Source organism: Anopheles marshallii, chromosome 2 (assembly GCF_943734725.1).
Source record: "Anopheles marshallii chromosome 2, idAnoMarsDA_429_01, whole genome shotgun sequence".
Taxonomy (NCBI): Eukaryota; Metazoa; Arthropoda; class Insecta; order Diptera; family Culicidae; genus Anopheles; species Anopheles marshallii.
The window spans coordinates 86,172,701-86,184,510 of NC_071326.1; the positions used below are offsets into that span (position 1 = coordinate 86,172,701).

At 44.9% G+C, this 11,810-nt stretch overlaps 1 protein-coding gene across 1 annotated transcript; it reads right to left on the reverse strand.

Moving 5' to 3' along the window:
• Positions 1-9,919: 9,919 nt before the first annotated feature.
• On the reverse strand, positions 9,920-10,869 carry LOC128709036 (regulator of microtubule dynamics protein 1-like). Its single transcript, XM_053804021.1, has 3 exons — positions 10,703-10,869; positions 10,052-10,605; positions 9,920-9,977 (listed from the first exon to the last, which is right to left on the reverse strand). The coding sequence occupies exons 1-3, from the start codon at positions 10,790-10,792 to the stop codon at positions 9,920-9,922; spliced, it is 702 nt and encodes a 233-aa protein (XP_053659996.1). The 5' UTR covers positions 10,793-10,869.
• Between the last annotated feature and the right edge of the window lie 941 nt (positions 10,870-11,810).

Here is an 11,810-nt window from a genome sequence, read left to right on the forward strand (position 1 = left end):
GCCTGTTTACACAATTAAAAATATTACAACAAACATTTCACACACGCTCCAGCACATCAAACAAGTTTACTCATTTACGGCTAAAAACAAGTCTACCTATTGTGTCACACAGGAATGACAACGGTCATATAACTTTCGATGGACGTAAAGAAAGTGTCCTTCGCACCCTCAAATAACCATACATAACGATACACGCTACTCAAACAGCATGTTGTGTAGCACAACATTGGTTGAATCTTTTGTAACAAAAAACCAGCATATTACGGCTGGACACAGCGCACCGACTATGCCTTTAGGACACCACTCGCCTGTCAGAAACTACACGATCGTACACCGCACATTGCGCACCACACATTACGCGTGCCGCTCTTGCTCCATTCCACAAGGAATTCGAATCGTACAAACAATAAAGCAATAAACCATTACCAATCACTTCGGTCGCTTGCTACAGGCTGTTTACAACGCGTTATGTGTTACGCGTAGTTCACAAAACAGCGCGGCAGCTACACTAGCACGCCTTACTAATTCGTACAGGGGAGCGCCCCCAACAACCTGCCACTCATTAGAAATTGCTGATATGATATGATATGACCGAAGTTTACCGTACGGATTCGGGGCCAAAACAGCGCTGGCTTGTTTAACCCGGCGTGATGGCACACTTACGATCCAGTTAAGATGTAATCACTCACTAACGCAACCTTGCTCGCTGGTACCACGAACACCCCCTCTTGGGCAAAGCAGATCATGATCGTATAATGCCGGTGATGGTACCATACGGATCGACGCTTCCGAGCACTTAACTTCCCAATGTGAGCTTATGTGAGTGTGTCGATTTATTATTACAACGCAACAGTGGGAAAGGTAAAACCTGCAGCACAGCGTGCCATCGTGCGGCGGGGATGGAGGGAATTGTATTAATTTTCCACCACAACAAATTTCTAAATTTCACCACCGTCTTCCATTTCGTCGGTGGCAATTTATAAATCGCGGAGTTTGAACCGGTCAAGAGCCATAGCGGCATCACGGTACGATACCCAGGGCTGCCCACGTCAGTCCTCGTTCCTTTCTCCCTCACCCCCTTCCCCTTCTACACCTCCTTGCCCACGTTTGCCACACAACTAAAACACCACATCGAGGGAGGCTCGCGCTAAAACTCGCCCCCGATCGCGACGGTTCAGTGGCACTTCCGTAATGCAGCACCCGGACGTTGACTGATTGACCCGAAACGGAACCCGCTGGAAAAGCCTAAAGGCGTGTGTTGGACCGTGTTGAAAGGTAAAGGAGAGAGTGGAGGGGGAGGAGGGAGAGGGGGAAGGTTCGCGCAATCGCAAGCACCACCACCAACACCATTCGCCCAGTGCCATATATACGATCATACGGGGTTTTTCGATGCTTGTGCATGAAAGATCGGGCGTGCGCGCGCGCTCGTTCGCGCCCCACCACACACACTTACACACCGTCCCTCGGTCCGGTCCGATGGCGTGTGGAGGAAATAACAAACAAACCCAGCAGCAAACAACAACAACAACAAAACAACCTATACGAGAAAACACAGAATAAAATGCTCTCGATGAGCGCGAGTCAGCCTCGGATGGCTGATTTCGCTCGTACATCCTCCCTCTATTTTTTCCCTTATTTTTTTTTGGAACCGTTTTTCCTTTTGGTACCACCCCATTACCGAACCGGCCGAACCCTGTTCGTTGTTACCGGTATGGTACAAAAACACACTATCATAACCATGATGGTTGGCCGCGCGTGTATGGTGCGGTGCTGCATGCGCATTATACGCATATATGCACAGGCTGCCGCTGATGTTGTTGTGCCGATGCGTAACACACTAACGGCAACGGGAAGCAAGCGCACTAAGCGCGTTCAAAAACTCGGCTAGCAATACGATGCACGTACGAAATGTCAATTTCATAGCATAAACCCAACGCAGCCATAGAAATATCCTTTTTTGACCGTTAAACATCCAGCAAAACGTGTGACGACCTCCGCTTGCTTCTTCCCCGCTGCAGCTAGGCTCCTCCATATCTCATCAAAACAAACTAATTAGCCTGCCGGAGCTGTGTTTACCGCAAAGAAGGAAAACGCTCGAGCTGTTGTCTGGGCCAATTTTCACCGCATGAGCTCTTCTTTTTTTGGGTTTTCTTGTTTTTTCTGCTTGCCAAGGCGATCAAGATTTACGATCGGTCGGGCGCTAATTTTCCCACTTTCCTTGTTTGTTTTCGTTTTTGTTTTCTACACACTTATTTTTTTTCAATCTGCAGCTTATCAGCCTCGAGACTAACTGGATCAGCTCCAAGCAGAATGGAGGACACGGAGGATTATCTTTCCAACTTATTACTCGTAGGTGGCTTTGGAAGGTACCAACAGCAATAATTTCACAAAACATCTTTTATCTTATCTTTTTGCGTGCATTTTCGTTTTTTTGTGAAACAATCGGTAAATGTAGATCAGTTTTTAACTATTACTTCGAAGGTTATTATTTTACTTGTGGTTGTTTTAAGAATTAATTGTACTTCGATACCATAGAATAGAATAATCAATATATAAAGTTATGTTGACTATTAATGGGATACATCATACCATATTCATTCATTTTCATATTTGTATATTGTTTTTAATGAATCAAAAAGAAAAGAAAAAAAAGAAAGAACCGATCCTAGAGTCTGAATATTCAGGTTCAGCCAAATACACTGAAGCCTCGTCGCCTAAATCTTACTTTCAGCAAATTAAAATACAAATAGCTACGTTGCAGAATGTTAGATGGAATAGAATTGAGACATAAAATCCACCACTTTGAACCTCGTTTCAGTTCCCTTTACTAGCATTTCAAATCTACATCTAGCGTAAATATCATCATCCACTTCACACAACCCAGCTCCAAAAAAGGAAAGCCACGATAAAGTTAAGATGCAAGTAACCTCAATCCCGTTGATAATGGCAATCGATTCGGTAATGGTCACCGGGCGAGGGAGCAGTACATTCGGAAACATTTTCCAACACCTGCATTGGTTTGGTAGTTGTGATAGTTTTTTTTATTACTCTTTTTTACCAACAGCCAAATTTTCCTCCGTACCACCCAAAACCCCACGCACCCAAAATCAATCGCAATCAAATAGCGCGTCCATCGCGTTTCACTGGAGGAAACCACCGAAGGGGTGGAAAGTAAAGGGGGTGAAAATAATTTGTTAATCATCGCCAGAGAGTCAATAAGTGGGGCCCACAAAGAGCACTGGGTCTCTTCTCCGAACTAGCCACCCAGGGGAAATGGTCCGTTTGCTCCTATTTCCACCTTTTGCTAGCTCTGGTTTTTTTGTTCCTCCTCCCAAACACTTTACGATCGTAATTTTCCTCCCTTTTTTCTCTCGCAATAACCTCCGTTAGCGGGTTCGTCCATCTGGCCGTTGAGGTATTGAGGGAGAAGGACAGATGCCCGTGAATCATCACGGGCTTCATGCGTACCAACGCGAAACGCGAAACGCACCACGTGTGTGTACCGTTTGCGTTGCGGGTTTGCCTTCCCCAGATCGCCACCGGCATCGGGGAGACCAACACTGAAGGCTTTTAGGCTAACAGCAAACCACCAGCACTATGCATGGCCGGGAGCAGCGGTTGTTGTTCTTTTTCTTCTGCTTTTCCTACACCGCTGTCTGTCTGTCTGACACCAGCCCAGGATCCAGGGGGCCCTCCCGGAGGGGCACACGGTTACACACCGTGTGGAGATGTTTCGTTACGAAATCGACCGATAATGACCGAGGGCCCACAGCCTAGTGCCAGAGATTTGTGCCCGGAGCTGTATATCCGTGCGTGTCTGCGTATTGGTAGCGCACTTTCTTTCGTCTAGTTGCGTCGCGTTTGCGCCTGCCAGAAGAAGAACCCTTACCCAACACAAATACGCGCCGGTGAACGATTTCAACACGTTCGATTGCTTCCTCTTCGTCGTTCGATCGTGGCGATAAACGATCAAAACGTTTTCTCTCCATTGCTTCGCCTCACACTGCGAACCGGCCACCGGCCAACACATCCATCGAGATTTTGGCAGGTGCGAGAGGTCAAGCGTCGAAAGGCCTAATCGAACGGCCCTCGCGAACAACGTTGGATCAGAAATGCGGCATGTTTTGGTGGAAGATTTCCCCACACGACATGCTATAACGGTTTACCATTACGAATCTCTCTCGTGGATGATTCGGAAGGCCAAATGTAACGATTATTATGAAGAAATCCGTTGGCCTGTAAGAGAGCTTAAAGTGTCACAATTAAATATTTTGCTTAATAACAAGATCAAAATATTACACAGTCACAGTCAATACCTGATTGAGATCTCTCAAATAAGAGTTCTATTTTAATTTGGCTTTAGAAAAAAAAAACACACATAGCATAAATATGCAGATATTATACTAAATATACATAGACAAACAGGAGTAAGTAAAACTATTTAACTGATTATTTTCAGAAATTTGCAATATAGCAAAATAAACCCCAAGCAAGTATTCCACTGAAAGCCAACAATACTTAACACAAAAGATTGACAAAATCACATCCTTCACATCACATCCACATATTCGGAATAAAATTCATTATTTCTGGCCTCTAATCAACTCGTCTGTCATAGTGGAATCCCGGTTTTGTCACATCACACCCTTAACCGTGATATGCATCCGGATCGCGCGGTGTGTCGCGCATTCAAAACCCATGCATTTGATCTCAGTCCCTTTGTCAGACGAAAATGAAATCTTTCCCTCGGCGCGCTAACAACTACATGCGCACGGTGACGCTTGGAATCGAGAAACCCCTTGCTTGTGCCATACTCCGCAGGATATACAGCTTCTGTCTGCCTGCCATTTCCATCCGCTTGGAGTGAAATAAGGGAAATCATGGCATCGACAGCCCCGGGAACGGGATACATACACACACACACACGCAATAAGCGACAGGACGCACGCTGCAAGTTCCCGTACCCGGCGTTCTGCGTCGTTGTGTTTCACCCCTCGCATGGACGATGCACGTACGTACATTAACATCGTACACATTGTATTACCACGGAGGGGTTCCGATTTTCTGTCCTTTCCAATGCTAGCACGGTACGGGGACATCGGAGCAAAGCGAACGTTTGGGACGATTGGCTGAAAGCAGAGGGAAGTTTACTGTTGTAGTACGACAAAGGTCGAATAATGTGAACAGATATTTTACCGTACATGCAGTCACTATTGGTAGGTGTTCGTTGCGAAGATTCAATGGGCAGCGAAATATAAAAATGCGATTAACTGTATCCGCCAGCATCTGGCACCGTCTCAATTAGCATTTTCCTACGTGCTTTAGACAATTCAAAGCACTCCCGAAAAGAAAAATCTCCGATCGCAACCTTCTGCGGGATCGTTCGCGTAAGCGATTTTCCAAACATTCCTGTTATGTCCGGTTCCGGGGAGTTCCAAGCCAACCAGAACCGTGGGACGGGAGCAGTGGGCGCAAATGTCGGTTTTCCAGCTCGGTAAAGCTTCACCGACGCATCCGTACAGGCCAGCAACAAACAACAACAACTACGGGTGCGCTTTTCCATCGGGGCAATTATAGGCGTAGCATTATTATTGTTATTAGCACTGCACAGGTCCGTATACACCGGTGTTGTAGGCGCTGCTACTCGTTGGCATAATGGTGCATTACCTGATTTCTTCTGCTGGTTTCTCGAATTCGGGCTCCCTGAAATTGTACGGCTGGATCCGGCTGGATGTGTGTTGCTTCGCCCCCTGGCACACGGTACGCAGCAACCAATTTTCCTCGCTTTCCCCTTCTTCGGCGTGACCCCACGAGTGTGTTGGATGATGTTTTCCTCACTTTTTGCACCGAACGCGAACGATCATACAATGCACGGTTCGATCGGGGTTGTTCACCAGCTATCTTTCACGCACAAAACCACTCACACATATGCACGTAACGCACACTTTTCGGGACTTTGATTATTTCTGTTTCTGATTTTATCTTCACTTTGGTTTTCCTTTTGGACACTAGCGAAACGCGGAAATCACTAAAACAAGCTGGTACTTAGTATGGGTATGGACTGTAAAACAAAAAGGATGTTTTTGGATTGTGGCGCAATTGTAATCCTTGAATCGCTGAAGTAATGCTAGTAAACAGACAACTTTGCAAATGGATACGTGATATGAATTTGTTCCTTCCTTTCCTCACACACCAACTTCAATGTTGCCTTGTATCTTACAAGAAAAATGAAACTAATTCATACAACACCACTTAAGCATAGATTTCTTTTCTTTGATAAGATCAAGATAATCTTTAGAACAAAAATAACAAATATAACCCTTCAAACTAACACAGAGATGTGGATGCCTCCTATCTCCAATGCAACAATGTTTTTGCTCAATCCCGTTAGCATCGGTTCGCGAAACTATTCCCCCAGCTGAATGATTTTGTTCAGCTTCGTTGTTGCCGTTAGCTTGCCACTTTCAATCAAAGCGCAATATTTTTTCTTCCAAAAATTTACCTAGCTTACGAAAACACACTGTACGAATACGATGCGCATCTCTTTCGGCACGTGATTTAGGTGATTAATTGAAACTATCTGCCACACTGCCTTACAGTCCGTACTAGCCACACGGCGCGTGGTCGACTTGTTGACGCGAATGCACACTACGGAAAATATGGATAACTACTGCGCTGTTGACCGCGCAAGGACGCCGGAACTGGCACAGTTAATACGTGAAATAACCGAATTGTGTACTAGCAATGAACCTGTACGAACACGTCTCGTCGTCTGTTTACCGTAACAGCAGAACGCTTTCAAATAGATTGCACGTTTGCAAATGGCGCGTTTTAAGAAGCAGCGTAGAGGCAGCGAAAAGTACACCCTGTTCGCTTTGTAACGCGCAACGTTAGATTGAAACTGCTGTGGAAACTGCGCTGTGCTGTGGGTTGAATGTGGACTGTCGCCCAAGGAACAATTTTTACCCCGCAACTGACAGTTCCACTGAGTTTCACACCGGCTGATTCCACACACTGAGCGGTTCTTGGTAAGATATGATACCTATCTCTTTCGTACATTGTACTGCTGCTTGTACCTTCTCGCTCTTCTGTGGCTTCGTTTTTTCTCCGCTGTGTTGAACACATTCGCAGTTGTTGAAGGCGGCGTCAAAGAGAAGTGTGTGCGTGTGGATTATTCTAGGATTCTAGATTAACCGTGGATCTATGCTAGGATATTGTTAAGAAAACCGAATATAATCGATCAAGCATCGTTTATGTATACCATCTATTCAGAAGTTCACAGGAAACTAATCGCAACAGCATTCTACCGGCGTTCTTTGACGACAACGGAAATGGCCAAGAAATCCAAGCAGCAAAGAAAAGTGTGCGTTTGTGTGTGTGTGTATGCGGTAATCAATTATAACTGTGTTCTTATGCATCAAATAGTATAAAAAATGTTGCATAGTGTGATTCTATTAACATCCGAAGATGGGCCGGACAATCCTGCTGTCCGGTCGGTTATCCGGCCCATAAACGGCCAATCTTTCGCTCCGTGCCAACTTCTAAATTGCTCCTTGGGACTGTCGGGCAAAAGCCGAACGACAGCCGAAACCTAGTGGTGTTACAGGAGCGAAAGAAACAGCATGCCGGAGTGAGTACGGTCGTACGCCTCACTCGAACAAAATGCGCGGTCGGGCTGCAGAACCCCTAGCGGCCCGTAAAAAAATTTTCCTACAAGGAAATATTTTAAATACAGTACAACATCGATTATCCGGGGTCCGATTAATCGGTGGGGGGATTATCCGGTAGATTAGAAAAAACAGATTGTAGAATTGTTTCGAAGTTTTTTAAACGAAATAACAAATATGCAGTTTATTAAAATGATATTTTTGTTAGCAATCTTCAAAAACACAGTTCAACCCAAAGAATTTATTTAGATAAACTTCCTGGAAAATATTCCATGATGTTAAAAGGGAATAACATAATGTTGAACGGGAATAGGGAATAACATAATGACTGGCATGAGGATAATTCGTAGTTGTTCGGATAATCTACGTTCTGCTGTATTTGGATTTCACCATAACTGTTTTAAGTTATTCATTTTACCACAAGTGTTATTTTATGAAGGCTTCACTAAAAGGCTTCTCCAAAAGGGTCGTTGTACATGATCAAGAACGCTGTTGACTTGATATACCAATATGACTGACTTGATACTCTTGAAACATGTACTAAGATAATAGACTCAAAGATATAATTCGTCATATTGAAAACATACATAAAAATAAAAGATTTTAATGAAAAAACCTTCCCTCCTTTTGCTCTTCTACGTTCATGCAACCCTGATCAAACCTGATCATCCCGTAAAGCATGTAAAATTGACAGTTGGTTTGATGATATAAAAAAAGTGGTTATTTGGACAGCAATATAGCTAACTTTCATCCTAAAGTAATAATCAATGTACATTAATTATTTTCCAAAATGTACCGTCAATTTCAGAACTACAGACAGTCCCCCATATACGCTATTTTAGTGAATGCGCTTTCAATGTAATACACAGAAACTCTAGAGCAGCACGGTGCTAGTCTTCACATGACAGGACCAGTCCAGAATCCCATATGGACCAATCTCCCGTACGCAGGCAATCCAATACGGGTAACTATTCAGCTAGGGGTAAACAAAAACAAAGAAAGTCAGAAATGACAAGCCTTTCATACTAGAAGTTGTTGTGCTGATAAAGAAACAGATGCTCCAATGTGGAACTTTATCAAAATGCATTCGTAAAAGATAATTCATTTTTCTAACTTTTTGCAATTCATTTCCAAACAACACATCGTGAACACCTAATTTCCACAGCACGTTTACCCACAGGCTAGCATGCAGCGCCATCTAGCGAATAGTAGCGGTTACAACACGAAACATTTCAACCAAATATTGCATTTCAATAGCGTTACGCAGTTAGCTGTGTTGTTACTTGCCCAAGCACACCAGCCAAGCAACCCAAAATACACCAATCGGTGGATTTCAAACCTTGTCCGCGACCACTTTAGGACAATGAAAAACTAGTCTAAAAGTGCGCTAATTCTCAGCAACTTTTGAATAGTAACGCATTTTATCTTGAAACTCCAGACAAAACCATTTTAGAAAAATCGAATCTTTTTCTACTCTACCTTCCCTACGTATCTGCCACACTGCTCTAGCTTCTGGTGGTATGGTTAATCTGCGCGCCATTTTCGACACCTCGTTTCGTACTGTTTTGTCTCGAAGGAGAAAATCGTGTGCATTATGCTTTTGTGCATGTGTGAAAGGTAGAACGGTTTAACGCACGGAGGAGGAAGTGCGTGCAGTTCTAAATGTGGTGTTTGGGTACAGCCGTGAGAGAATGCGCTTAAATCGAATAAACCTTCGATGAAGGTTCGTGCGTAGGACTGACTATCGAGCTACGGGTAAATAAAGTCACCGAAAGCCAAAAATGCCAGGCTTAGACACCTCTCGAGGTTGTTGTTGCCGATAAAGAAGAAGCGAATATTATCAGCGCTAAGCCAACTTAATTGACAAATAATTGCTAAACCCGCATTGCTGACACGTGCAACGTGCAACAATATTTTACCGATCTTTGTGGCGAACTTCCACCGCAATCGAACGCAGCGCATTGCACAAAGGTGCCATTCCGTGTGTGTTTTTTAACGATTACACTATCGCACGATGTCCACCTTTTGTGTTTTATTTCTTATCTTCCATCGACTACCACAAGACAGAATATGTTTTCACGTACACACCACTGTCCAATACATCTGTTTTCAGCTGCTTTACATTTCGTACCGAAGCGATAAGACGCCAGACAACGGATGCGAATGGATTGGGCTTTGGGGGTTTCGGTTTGTATTATATGTATTGCGAGTAAAGAGAGAAATTACATTGTTGAGATTGTTTCAGATGGCGGCTAGAGCTTCCTAAGCAGTGCCCTCGCTTCTCTTTGAGCTTCCCGATCGTCGGCCGTACTATAAATGGGAGGGTTTTCGTTAGTGATCCAATGCATCTGCCCGCTCATCTAGCTCCCGCCACTAGAACTTACCGCGGTTCACGTTGATTTGCAGCCAGTTCTAAGAAAGGGCGCGCCTTTTCCGGGTCCTTCAACGCAATGTACGTCTCGCCCAGCATCAGATGATTTAATGGGAAAAAGTTCGGCTGTGTGTTTTCCGCACGCACAAAATACTCCAGCGCATCCGCGTACGTCGCATCCGGTATGTCGTTTGTAAAAGTGTGTATCATCTTCTTCTGAAACCAGGCCAACCCTGCCAGCTTGTGATAGAACCGACCCAGCACAAACCACGCGAACGGATCACCTGCGTCCAGCTCGGTTGCCTGCCGCAGATGGCGCAATATCGTGCTCAGCTGCAGGACCCGCTCCTTCAGCCCTTCGATGCCGGACTTTTCCGCGAGAAAGATTGCGTAGTATTTGTGGGCCGAAGCCGTGTCCGGTTGCAGGGCAAGTCCTTGCTTAGCGTAGCCAAACCCTTCGTATATGAACGCCTCCAGCTCTTTGGATTTCTTCTCATCGAGCGCAAGCTCACGCGTTATCGAGTAGATCACGCGGCACAGCCGCCACAGCGTGCCGTATCCCGCATCCTTGAAACAGGCGGAAGAATCATGGTTTGAAGTTTAATTAAATCATCACACACCAACGGTACCACACGCCACTGGCCTGCCTGCTCCATTGTCTTACCGCACTGTGCTTCCTGCTCAGCAGGTCGTACGACTCGCGAAACTTGCAGTCCGCGAACAGCTGATCGGCTTCCTCGAAGCTGTCCGCCATGCTGCCGGTTGGAATGGTTCAGCGCAACTGCCGACCTCCAACGCTGCAGAACCAGTTTCACCACATGGGCCTTGTGTTGCGTGACTCCCTCCACAATGCACAAAAATTCGCCTCCATGTGCGTGCCACAACGGAGACGCTCCACGAGACAGTTCGCTTTAATACACACACACACACACCAGATCGCGTCTTCTCTCGCTCTCGTCGATCACTGCCTAGCCCTTATCGCCGGTTTTGTGCGAACATTTCCGTCAACGGCGGGCGCGCATCGTTCCCTGCCGCTTGGGTCACATTTTGCGAACTCATTTAATGACTAAGCGCGTTCGTACAGCCTGTCCGACTTCCGACAGACAAGCAAGCCGTAACCGCTGTGGCACGTGAGTCACACAATGCATTGGACATATCGGGAAATGTGCAACAGATGCTGCTGTCGAACCGGTTTGTTTACTGCTTATCTTTCGCGATAACATGCATGCATTAACACCCACACTACGGTGTGGCATTTCGTTCCGTTGCGAGTACTTCCCCACGCAAAGATGCACCTTTGATTCGCGTTTGCCCAAAACGATCGTGAAGATCTATCAGAAAGGGATTATTATGTTGTATTTGTAGCACTATTCCTACAGTCCATAACACAACCGGAAGACAATTAGTTACAGCGTTAAATGAATATGTTCTAGAACTATTTAATATAAATATATTTTTAACAATTTGACCTAACGTCTGGCGATCCCTGCCATGCAATTATTGAGGGTTGGATGCAAAATATTAGTTTATTTAGATTTTTGATCATTCATGTCTTCTCTTCGATTCTGAAGCCAATTCCAGAGTTCTTCCAAACGGGCATTTTTTTTTTTTAATTATTTTATAATCTACGTTAGAGAATTTTATCAGTTGTTTGCAACTTATTTTTCTGTAAGCTTACACACACGTAAGCTTTCTTCCAGTTTTTTCCTACGTTTTCCAGTACTTCTTCTTGAATTTTTGCTTAGAACCCTATGAAGTATTTCGTCTACTTG

Coding starts and splice junctions, on each gene's coding strand:
- LOC128709036 (XM_053804021.1), bottom strand. CDS start 10,792: ATGGCGGACAGCTTCGAGGAAGCCGATCAGCTGTTCGCGGACTGCAAG. Junction 10,606..10,702: donor TGAGCAGGAAGCACAGTGCG/GTAAGACAATGG, acceptor GCCTGTTTCAAG/GATGCGGGATACGGCACGCT. Junction 9,978..10,051: donor GCAAATCAACGTGAACCGCG/GTAAGTTCTAGT, acceptor TCCCATTTATAG/TACGGCCGACGATCGGGAAG.